The 12,348-nt window shown below is 43.3% G+C and overlaps 1 protein-coding gene across 5 annotated transcripts in view; it reads right to left on the bottom strand.

Annotated features, from left to right (window-relative positions):
- TBC1D1 (TBC1 domain family member 1) overlaps positions 1 to 12,348 on the bottom strand; it is a 246,921-nt gene that overhangs the window by 77,659 nt on the left and 156,914 nt on the right. For 3 of the 5 annotated variants that reach the window (XM_021717489.1, XM_021717490.1, XM_021717493.1), the window contains 2 exons: positions 11,718 to 11,837; positions 10,330 to 10,469 (listed from right to left, as the gene is read on the bottom strand). In XM_021717489.1, the coding sequence (XP_021573164.1) occupies positions 10,330 to 10,469; positions 11,718 to 11,837 (260 nt within the window). The remainder of the gene's footprint in view (positions 1 to 10,329; positions 10,470 to 11,717; positions 11,838 to 12,348) is intronic. The other 2 variants (XM_021717491.1, XM_021717492.1) reach the window with 1 other exon arrangement.

Raw genomic sequence — 12,348 nt, 5'->3', positions numbered from 1 at the left:
CGTTCAAGTCGGAATAGAAAGGACCCGTGTCTCTCAGCTGCTGTGGTTTGAGGGCTCCACTCAAGAGAATTCATCTCCAAAACTGGAAACTTTGGGGGGAGGGCAGCGATCTGCACTTCCACAAGGCCTCCAGGGATTCCAGTGCACAGTTGAAGAACAGCTGAAAGATAGGTAGTCCCGTGCAAATGCCACTAAGCTGCGGCTTTCTGGTTGCCTCCCAGCTGCGGGAGCCCTAACAGAGGCTCCCTGGAGACTCGACCTCCCTTGCCTTTCCATGCACTTGTGGGGCAGCACCGGGACCCCTTCCAGCAAACAAGGCCAGCCAGTAGGAAAGCCTGGTACTGGTGGGACCCAACCTCTCCTATTCCCGTCGGCTTGACTATCCCACTGGGTCAGAATCACAGGTGATGCCCTCAAGGAAAAGGTTCCAGCCAGTTTACACTTGAAGACTTTTCTTAACATCCATCCACACAGAAACACATACTCAGTGTGCACGGCAGCAAGATTTGCAGCAGCCAAAGGGTGGAGATAACCCGATGTCCCTCAACTGACGAATGGACAGCACCATGAGGTATATCTATATAACAGAGTATGAGTTGGCCTTAAAAGGTGACTTACTGATACACAGGACAACACAATGAATTTTGAAAACATGATGCTAAGTGAAAAGAGCCAGATATAGAAGACCACAGGTTATAGGATTGTATTTATAGGAAACGCCCAGAAGGGGCAAATCTATAGACAGAAAGTCAATTCGTGGTTGTCAAGGGTTGGGGGCAGAAGGGGCACTGGGCAAAGAAATGACAGCTACAAGTTTTTTTTCCTGGGGTGACAAAAGGGCTTTAAAATTAGATTGTGATGATGGTTGCACAACACTGTGGATGTATTTTTTAAAAAGCAAACAGGGTAACCCCCTCGGTTCCCCTCCCACTGTGGGAGCCCTTCTGTCTTCTCAATAAATCCTGCTTTCAAAAAAAAAAAGTCAACAATATTGAATTGTATACTTTAAATGGATGAACTGTACAGTGCATGAATTGTATCTCAATAAAGCTGTTTTATTAAACAAAACAAACCTGTCTTGCCAAAGAATCCCTCTTCAGAGCTCACCAAACCACCTCCTCACAAGGCTGTTTGCTTCTGCAGGCGTAGGGTACACAGCGCACTGGGATGAGGCTAGCAGGCACTCAGTGTACAAAACTTAAGGACATTCACTCTCAGGGTCCTGTAGGATCAAGGTCGGCACCTACAGGGTCCTGAAAGTGAGCATCTCCTTAAATTTTGCACCCAGGGCATCTGCTGGCCTCACTCTAGTTCCTTGCACCCAGGGCGCCTGCTGGCCTCACTCTAGTTCCGGGACTGATTTTGTGTCCACCTCATGTTATTTCGATACATTGTATCCTCCTGAAAATATTTTCAAACTACTTGCCATTCCCTCATTTTAGAAACTTCAGTGGCTCTCTGGTATAGATTAAAGTTCAAAGGTAATAAATCAAGACACTCCACTTTGGACTTTCTCCTGTGGGCACACAGGCACATACTCTGGAGTTAGATGAGCCCTAAGGAGGAATTCCCTGCCAGCTAGGTGCCGCAAGCATCGTCACGGGTCACCTGGTATCAGAACAGAAGGTCAGGGATTCAAACCCAAGGTGTCTGACTCCAGTGCCTTAGCATGCAAACCCTCAGCCCCTGAAGCTCTCCTACCAGGTAGCAGCAGTAGCTGAGATGCCTTCCGTGACCAAAACAACCTCAGCTCCAGCCCTCACATGATGCTTAGGGACTGGCTATCTAAATCCAGTGGTTCACTAGGAAAAGCTCAGTCAATGCTAACTTACAATTGCTAACAGGCACAAAAATAGCAAGCCGGAGTGAAATCACACCACTCACCGTGGTTTCCCTGATCTGAAATGTCATGCCAAGAAACACAATACAGAGAAAAAATCAAGTAGCTTTAACCACAGAAATCCATGAATAATCAGATGCTTGGCTTGCAATATTTTATCTTGAAGCTGGTCTTTATTCATCCCCAAAAAGCACAGTTATACAGAAAGCAAATTAAGAACAATCTTATAAGTGTCTAGCAACTGAAGGCAATCGTTTTCTTCCCTATTTTGCTCATGGTCTAAAACCCTACAGAAAAAGAAAGAGAAACATCTCAATTTCAGAAAGCGACTCTCCATTCAAACAAGCGGTGGAGGATCAAGGAATATGAATATCATAACAAGATCAAAAACAAAAATGGGGGGGAAATGCAAGCAAGCACACGTTTCCGGGGTACGAAAGAAACCAGGGCCATCAAGACACAGGGAGCAACACTGCCACCAAGTGGTGACAACTTCTTTAGTCACTCTCTGAGGTCTACTGGATTGAGGTTGATCTCTCAACGTGGCAGCAATCATAAAGTAGAGGGGGAGTTTCAAAGGAAAAACAGAACCCGTGCCCAGGCTACCCCCGCTACACCAAATGACTTAGTAAGGTACAAGCTGGCAGGGCTTGTCCAGCCTGCATTTTTAAAAATTAGCCCAGATGTTTCTGATGTACAAAGTTGAGTACCACTAATCAAAACAAAAGAGTCACTCACATACAGATGTCACTTGCTTATATTTTCCGTCAAAGTTTCACTTGTAGTTATTCTGCTTCTATCATCTATTGAAATTTTCTAATGGCATCTAAATTCTTGAAAACTTGGCTATAGCCAGGAACACTCACACCTGTAATCCGAGCACTTTGCAAGGCCACGATGGGAAGACTGCTTGAGCCCAGGAGTTCAAGACCAGCCTGGACAACACAACGAGACCCCTATCTCTACACACACACACACACAAAAATGTATGTCAATTAGCTAAGTGTGGCGGCATGTGCCTGTAGTCCTAACTACTTATAAGGCTGAGGCAGAAGGATCGCTTGAGGCTAGAAGATTGAGGCTGCAGTGACTATGACCCTAGCGCACTCCAGCCTGGGAGACAGAGTGAGACTCTGTCTCAAAAAAAAAATGACAAAAAAAGAAAATTTGGCTACGGACAACATAAATAAATCATAGTCATAAAATAGCTTCTACATTTTTCACAATAACATAAAATAGTCATCATAAAGATTCTGATTATATACTTATTACTGTTTATATCTAAATTTGCATCTAATATCTAATCCACTGGTCTTAATGCTACTATAAATTAGGCATATTGATACAGCTATGTCACAAAAAACCTTTGAACTTTAGTTTCACTGGACTATATGATTATACAATGGTTTCAGATCAATAAATCATTCTTATCTATATAAATAGGCCTTCCTTTTTCTTTTTCTTTTTTTACAAGACAAATATGAAAGCTTCCAATTGTTGGTAAAATGCACAATGTAATCTGAAGTGCTTAAATGAAAAGTATTAGACTAAATTTAAAATTGTTCTCTGGCACCCAGAGGTAAAAGAAAGGATTTCCCCCATTCCCAAGTTGGGAATTGCCTAAAAACATTTTCTTAATAATAAAGAATTATACTTTCACATAATATACAAGGAGAAGAAATTGTAGAGTTTACATACCACCAAATATCTAGTCAGTAGTTGATTTTCAGTATTTTTGGCAGGTCTGTCAATTAGGTTAGAGCTCACGGCTAACAAAACAAACACCCACACGGTCCCTGTACCCTTCTGGCCAGGCAAGAGACAGGGGTTCCCTGGATGACAAAAGGGCATGAGGGAGGCAGAGCGCCACCCACTGGGCTCAGCTGTTGCACAGCATCACATCTGTCTTGATATCTGGCAGGATTTCTATCATTGCACTTTTGCCACCCTGCTTTGCTTCCTCAGATGGCACAACTGTTCTCAAGAACTGTCACTGATGATGCAAACTTATCAGAGCCTTGAGATGCTTGGGAGACTCCTTGAGGCAATCCAAAGAGACCCAGAGCAACCTCCCAGAAGGAGGCCTGAACTAGGACCAAGAGATATGAATTGATTTCTCGTGGCAGCTTAGTCTAAGCCCTTGCTACTCAAAGTGGATCAGTAACATCAGCAGTGCCGAGGAGCTTGCTGAAAACCACAGGAGCCACCCAGCCCTACTGGATCAGACTCCGCCTGTTAACAAGATTCCCAGAGAATGCTGAGCACATGAAGGCAGTAAGATGCCCTGAACCGTGATCTGAAGAAAGTCACTTAATCAACAGGTGTGTTCACACCTGCATCTGAGGGATGCGAGTACTTTACCTGCTTTTTTGGTTTTTTTTGGTAGAGATGCGTTTTCACTATGTTTCCCAGGGTGATCTCAAACTCCTGGCCTCAAGCAATCCTCCCACCTCAGTCTCCCAAAGTGCTGAGATTCCAGCCTGAGCCACCATACCTGGCCCCACTACCTGCTTGCCTTCAGAACAGGTCTATAGTGAGGATCAACAATGTGGTTCAGAAAACAAGAAAGGGTTGTCGCACAGGCATAAGCCTCACTAGCCTCTACTCAGAGGAGCAGATATGTCTACCTCGGCCACGCCCTTCAAATGTCACCTTAAACACACCTAACTTGTAGTAGCTTTGCCATGATGCAATAGCACTCCTCTAATACCCTCTGGTAAGTGAACAGTTACCAAGAGTGGCCCTTCCATGTACTCAGCATCACACAAATCTTTCATCCAAAGAACATATAGCACAAAGAAGAAAGAATGCACTTTCACAGGATTTCTGGGGCAGCGGAACTAAGTGGCCACCACAAACTTAAAGCATCACTGAAGCCATTTGCTTTAAATATAAGCAACCACAGCTTCTAACATTCTATTTCCCCATATATCTTTGTTTTATTATAAAATCATTTGCCTTGTCGAGTCTTCAGTAAAACTGGTGATTTCCTGTTTGCTGTAATGTTTTCCTTCAATTTAGTGCCCACTGTACACCTGACCTACCTTCTGAGAAGCAGAGATCTACCCCTCTGAGATTCAAAATTAAAACCAGCTCTGTTAGATTTTGCTAACTAAAACTGGAATTCTTATAAGGGACCACTTGGCTCCTGATGTATTAAAAAAATAAGACAGTTAGGGATTTGGAAATGTTTGCCCTGGTGCTATAGATATATATTAGTAAATTTCTAAAAATAAATGTACTTCCTACCTACTTATTCCACAGGGATTTTGTATATAGAAAGAGTCACATATCCCTCGGCAAACAAGAATTAAACTAATTTTATTTGAGACAATATTTGCCTGGTCTAATCTCTCCACCTCTCTCCACAGGACCCGACTTTGTGTTTTCCTTTCTTTTCCACTACATTTAGTTGAGCCACACTCCCTACTAACACCCTTCTCTCCAGGCTTTAGTCCATCTATAAAAATAATAATCCCAAAGTTACAGAAAATCCGACTTCTCCTTTAATTATACCATTATCACCATGCAAACACTGAGGCTTTAAAGTTACTGGTGGTCTGTTTTAGTAGCATTTTTCGAGTGGGATGAAATGGATGGAACAATACAAATATCCTGCCTCGCTCTGTCATCTTGAAGAGAGGTTGTAAGATTTTCTGTCTGTTTACTTGAAGTTTGCACTGCCAGAATATAAATGCAAAACAGTCAGTCATTTCGAGCACCTGAAGCAGATTTTAAAAGGCACTATTCAGAACTATTGATTACAAGCACTCTAATGTGTCTTTCATGCCAAGTCTGAATGGGAATATACAGAGCCCACTGGTTGTAGACCCTTCTCCTGCCCACAGGACCAGCTGCTAAGGCTAAGGAGAAGAGCGCACGATCTGCTGAGGGCAGTGTAGATCAAGTAGGGATCTCTTGGGAAGAAAAGATCAGGGCCCCAAACCATGGTAGGTCCCTCAGCAGGAGAGAATGTAGGGAGAGCTGCCAGAGTGAGTCCAAATGTTCACAGTCACATTGGGAGGCAAGGGTGCCCTGTGCCCTAAGGATGGGGAGGCAGTCAGTGACAGAGGACAAGGATGCCTGATCAGAGCTCTCAGACAGAAGTCAAAGTTTCTCCCCTCCACACTCCCGTCCCAATGCCAACTAAGAAGGCAGCTGAGGGAGAGGGGTTGGTTGACTGACAGCAAGCCCACATGTCAAAATGTTCACAAGCATGCCTTCTACCCAAAGTTGGTGCCTGCCCAGTTGGGGACATGTGGGTATGCTGGGAATCCACACCCAACACACAGGCCCATGGGGACATGCCATGGGAAGGCGCTTCTTACCAAGAGGCACCCACAGGACCACACCCTGCTGGGCATCTCCGGCTGTAGCCCAGCGCTGGGTGTGGTTCAGAGCGTGAGCTGTGGAGCACAGACCCACAAGCTCAGGCCTTGTCTCTGACTCCCATTAGCTCTGTGGTTTGGGGAAAGTGATTTATGCCACTCCAAACATCCACACTCCCATCTGTGTAATGGACTTAATAAAAATGCAGACTTTCATAAGGCTGACTAGAAATTAAAGGGAGTAACTCATGTAAAGCACTTAACAGAGACTAAAAAGGTCATGGCATTTGATTATTAGGACATCAAGTCAGTCCTCAGTCCTTTTATCCTCTCTTCTCACTTTCCTTTGCATATAGAGAACACCTAATATATAATTCCGAAATTCAGACAGCATTCCTTCGTCCTGAAAAGAGAACGGAGAAATAGGAGGCATGAGGAGGAAGTTAGGCAATCACTGAGGAACAAACACAAAGTGGGTAGAATCGTGCCTCTTCCTTTAGTAGTCCCAGGGCCTGCAGGAACCAGAGGAAATGATGAAGACATGCATGTGAACATGAGTGTGTATTACATGGAGATAAAGAATATGAGCACTTGACCAGAGCGTGATAAATGGAGATAAAGAAGATCTTATCTCCATTTATCACGCTCTGGTGACTTTGAGGGTGTGCTATATGAAGATAAAGAAGATGAGCACATGACCATGATCACGTGTTACATGGAGAAGATGAACACATGACCATAAGCATGTGTTACATGGAGATAAGAAGATAGCACATGACCCTGAGTGCACATTACATGGAGATAAAGAAGATGAACAAGTGACGGTGAGCGTGTATTCCATGGACATGAAGACGGTCACGTGACCGTGAGCGTGCATTACATGTAGATAAAGAAGACAAGCATGTGACTGTGAATAAGTGCTATATGAAGATAAAGAAGATGAGCACATGACCATGACCTTGTGCTACATGGAGATGAAGATGAGCTTGTGACTAAGCGTGTGCTACGTGGAGATGAAGAAGATGAGTACATGACCATAACCATGTGTTACATGAAGAACACATGTAGATGACGAAGACGAGCACATGACGGTAAGCACGTGTTACATGAAGAAGATGAGCATGTGACTAGGACGAGCATGTTTCTTGGAGAGAAGTGTTTCAGAAGAGCTGGACATGGAGATGGGGAACATCTGCTGTTGGAAGAGCTGCAAAGAAAGAAGAAAGTGAGCCTAAGGGTCATGGGCAGAGCACTCCAGGCAGATGGAATAGCCTGTGTAAGGCCTCAGATAGCAGCACAAGGGCGAGTTCAAGGCTGGTATAAAGACAAAAGGTGGACGTACAGGCAGTCCAAAGAAAAACTGGAGTATCTATTGGAGTGCAGATCCCTTGAAGTACAGGCTTTGCCCCTAGGTAAGTGTTCTAGGAACCCATTGGCATCACTGTATCAGCTAGCGTTGTTGTGATAGGCTGCATTCCACTCCAGTTAATTTTTTTGGATATTCTTTCAACATGCTTGCCCATTTCATGATGGGTGCTTTACCAGTGCAGCTGCCTACACCGTGCTGAGGGTTCAGCAGTTTTTGACTAAAAACAGCATGATCCCCATGCCCTACCCTTCCTATTCACCTAAGTTCACTCAACTGACCTTCTTTGGTTTCCCTAGATGAAAAATGTCCTCCAAGTGAAATGTTTTGTCGATGTAGAAGAGGTGAAACAAACAAACAAAAAACAGCAGAAGCACAAGTTCAAGCCATCAAAATTCACAAGTTCAAGAACTGTTTCGAGCAGTGGAAAAAGTGTCTTGATAGGCATATTGCTTCAAATAGAGAGTACTTTGAAGGATACTGAAGTTTAAGCATGTAAGAATAAATACACGCTTTTTTATAAATAAATTCCATTTTTGGGGGGACCCTCCTCATGTGTCATGATCTTTGCCCAGCACTGACAAGGGTCTCCAGGACACCTTCCTATAGGAGACAGGAAATGAGGACCCAGTGGGACTGAATCGTTTGGGGTCCAATGGATCAGTGATGATTACAGCTGAGGAACATAAGCAGTATCTATGCCAAGCCCTATTCTTTTCAGCACTTTTGGCAATTGCTTAAAGACACAAAGGCCATGCTTACCTTCTCGACACACAGCTACATACAAGCTCCTGGTCCCCAGAATCAAGACTTGGACAATCCCAACAGTCTGGTCAAAATGAATAACCAATTCATTGGTTCAAATTGCTTGAGGGGAAAAAGCTTTAAAAAGCTTCTTGGGCAACACCCTGGGGTCCCCTCCCACTGTGGGAGCTTTTCTGTCCTCTCAAGACATCCTGCTCTTAAAAAAAAAAAGCTTCTCAATGCAGATAGGAATCAGTTCAATTTTTAAATAATAAACCATACCCAAAAGGAAAAGATACTGTAACAGCCAAGAATGCAAGTTAATCACTAAAAGCAAAATAGATTATGAAGACCAATCTGCATAACAGGATTGTGGCAGCCAGTCAGTGATTCATGCCCATAATCCCAGCACTTTGGGAGGCCGAGGAAGGAGGATTGCCTGAGCTTAGAAGTTTGAGACCAATCTAAGCAACACAGCAAGACCTCATCTTTATAAAAAATAAAAAAATTAGCTGGTTATGACAGTGTGATGTGCAGTAAGCCAGACTACTCAGACTACTAATACTCAGACTACGAAGTACTCAGAATAGTCTGAGGCAGAAGAATCATCTGCGCCCAGGAGGTCGAGGCTGCGGTAAGCCATGATCCTACCAGTGCCCTTTAGACTGGGAGAGAGAGTAAAAACCTGACTCAAAACAAACAAACAAACAAATAAAACAGTGGCGATTTAGTGAAGGAGAAAGGTACCATCAGGGCAGAGGTCAAGAGAATACCATCGCGTCAGCTCAGGGTTCCACAGGGACAGAGGAGAGAACTCTTACTCAAGGAGTAAGAGTATTACCCAACAATACCGAGGACAATTAGCCTGGAATGGAGTCTAGAGGAAGCAGCAGCCTCAGTGATCCTCCATCCTCTGAAGAGCAGGAAGTAGAAGCAAATATGTTCTGTGTGGCTTCAGGTACCAGACCAGAACCAAGGGATGAGATGACAGGAAGACAGGATTTGGCTCAGCCTGAGAAAGCTCATTGGGAAACTTGGAACCATCCTAATACGAAGCAGGTGGTTTTACATAGTTATCCACAGTCCCTAACACATCCCAACCACTGCACTAAGAGTTTTCCAGCAGACATTATCACATGTCAATCCCACAACTACAACCTGTGAGTACAGCCACCATGACACCAGGACACTGTATTGAAACACTGAAACTCTGGTTCTGGTGCTCTTGCTGTTCTATTGCTTTTGGACACAAGTCACAGCCTGGTCCCTCCTCCAGGGCTTCCCTCTGTGCCCCACTCCCCACCCTCCCCAGCCCCCAACAGGGAGCCACAGGAGCTAAAAGGAAGAGCCCTCCTCCCTCTGCAGCAGGCAGGCAGGCCTCTCTCAGGCAGCGGAGGAAGAGTGAGACCAAGCACAGTCATCCTGTGTAGGTTGGGAGAAATCCAGCCCTGCCCATTCTGCAAGCAGCTCCACCCAGGGGCTTCCACAGTAGGACGGTGCTGGTAATGCAGGGGCTCCATGGCACCCCCACATGGAGGGACTGAGGCAAGAGACGCAGTGGGTCAGGAGCACCAGAGAGACCTCCACACCATGGGAGGTGGCTTTATCCTGGAAACGTTTATATCACCGATTTTTCCCCCAATGTTAGGAATCTTGAATGCTTTAAAAGAATATATCAGTAATGCCATCATGCTCCCTTATCTCAACCAATATGGCAACAGGCATAACTAATTCTAGATCACAGGTCAGAAATTTAGACAGCCTGCTCCAGTCCACAGCTCCCAAGGGGGAAAGGTGGGACTTGAATGCAGACTCCAAAGCCCATGCTTTGACCCCTGAACACTGGAGCGCCCTACTCCTGTTTTCAGAAAGGTTCCCTCAAATGAGCTCTAAGTTCCTTCCCTAAGTTCACATTTGTGACTACCTCAGGTCTACCCATGGTGAAGAGGCCAGCTCTCTGCTTCCTTATCAATATGAAATGAGCCCCAGGGATCTCTATCAGGTAGATGTCTAGGTACTCTTCTTGGCTCCATTTCAAGGCTAGGCCTTACCTTCGTATCTGCTGGGGGAATCACACGCTTTCTGTGGAGTGGCCACTCGGAGGAAAATCTGTTGCCTCCAAGAATGTCTCCGGGTCTTCACAGGAGTCTCCCCAGAGTTGCCAAGATGGTTTACTTTGGATTCAAAGTTCCTAAAATTATAAGATGATTGATTTATGATTGATGAGGAGATATTAATGGGGTTCTTTTTAAGCTAGACTTCTTGTTTCTAAACAAAGCACTAAATTATGAACTATTTTTGTATACACAAACACAGATAATCACAGAAGTTAAATCAAGCTCACGGTGGGTCATCACTCCTAAAGGACTGCTTTCTTACAGGATGCTTTTCATGAAAAGACCACAGTTACACACCCTGAAATGATTTCTATTGTAACAGATATTGAGAAATATGCTCCAGGCACACAGCAGACACTCCCTCCCTGTGGCTCTGCCTGTTTCGTTCTGAACACAACGAACCTTCTCTTTAATAAATCTACCTTTCTTCATTTAAAAAAAGAAAGAAATACACTCTGCATGTCATAGCTTCCAATTGGCTTCTCTGATGCCACTTAGAAAAGAGAAAGTGCCTAAAATGGGTACCGTCGGGGGCTCAGTCTGCCCTTGTATGAATATGGGATTATCTTCTCTGCACCAGCCTACATCTCCATGGACTGCCACAAAAAAAGTTTCAGTCTAATGTTAAAGAACCATCAAGGTAATAATTATGAAGTCACTTGATAACAATTGTTTTAACATTTGTATTTTCAAAACTACAAAGTGTAGTTATCAAGGTATACACACAATCTAACCATTTATTTTTTTCCCTATTCACAGGTCAACTCGGGAAGGCCCTTGAAACTTACACCCGTGTACGTTACCACCTCTAAGCAATAGCCTTCACTTACAGATCAGACATTCTGACATATGATCTGACATCCTAGGTGACTTTAACCCAGATACGTTCACATCATTGATTTTTTCCCCCCAATATTATGAATCTTGAATACTTTCAAAGAATATATCAGCAAGACATCATGCTCCCTTATCTCCAATATGGCAACAGGCATAATTAATTCAGGTCACAGGTGAGAAATTTAGACATACACTCCCTACACTCACTATCTAGAAACACTGTTCTTGGTCAGAGACTTGGTTAAGACTTTTTTTAATCTTCTGAAGGTAACAGTACATTAATAAACAAATCCTTGTCAAAACTGGAGAACAGATAGCATATTCTTTTAAATGACATTCAATAATGACAAAGGAAAAGAAAGAACAACGGATTTAGCTAAAATGATTTCTTTAAATGGCAGAACAAAAGTTAAAACATCCTTGTATACCTAACAATATTCAACACTTAGAACACCCATGCTTGATATATCTAAATTAAACCCTACCTTTTCGTGTTCATAAAGTCAGAGGTGTTATTTTCATCTACAGGAGCCAGAAATTTTAGAAAATTTGGCACAGAGGAAGAAGAATGAAGTTTTTTCCGCAGGGCATTACGGTAGGAGATGCTGAGAGTTTGGTTGAAAAAGAGTTTAGGATAAAGAAACAAAAACACACAAGGTATAAAACACAAGCTTCAAAATAAAAGAAACATTTCCATTCTAATGCTAGGTAAACCAGGTAAGAAATTAAAAACAGTTCACAAATGAATTTTAAGTTTACTTTCAGACAATAAAATTTGATATTAAATGAATGGAATCAATAAATTAATTTTTAAAATTCAGTCCATCTTCCGAATGGCTTTTTCTTTCAAATAAAAAAAAATATTTCCTAAATTAATCAGGAAGTTTCTGATACGGCACAAGGTACAGTATACACAATCAAACACAGAGGCTAAGCCGTGTAGTGTGCACATGCATGGGTGTCCATTAGGGCGAGAGAATGTGAACATAGTATATAAAAACAGTTTGCCACCAAGACCTGTTTTCATAGTATTTTTTTTTTTTTTGAGCCAGGATCTCCCTCTATTGCCCAGAATGGAGTGCAGTAGCACAGTTGTAGTTCTCTGCAGCCTTGATT

The sequence above is a fragment of the Carlito syrichta genome, unplaced genomic scaffold (genome assembly GCF_000164805.1).
Source record: "Carlito syrichta isolate Samal-C Ts95f unplaced genomic scaffold, Tarsius_syrichta-2.0.1 Scaffold309784, whole genome shotgun sequence".
NCBI classification, from domain to species: domain Eukaryota; kingdom Metazoa; phylum Chordata; class Mammalia; order Primates; family Tarsiidae; genus Carlito; species Carlito syrichta.
The sequence above is the reverse complement of the archived record's forward strand: the minus strand, read 5'-3'. Positions and strand labels throughout refer to the sequence as shown.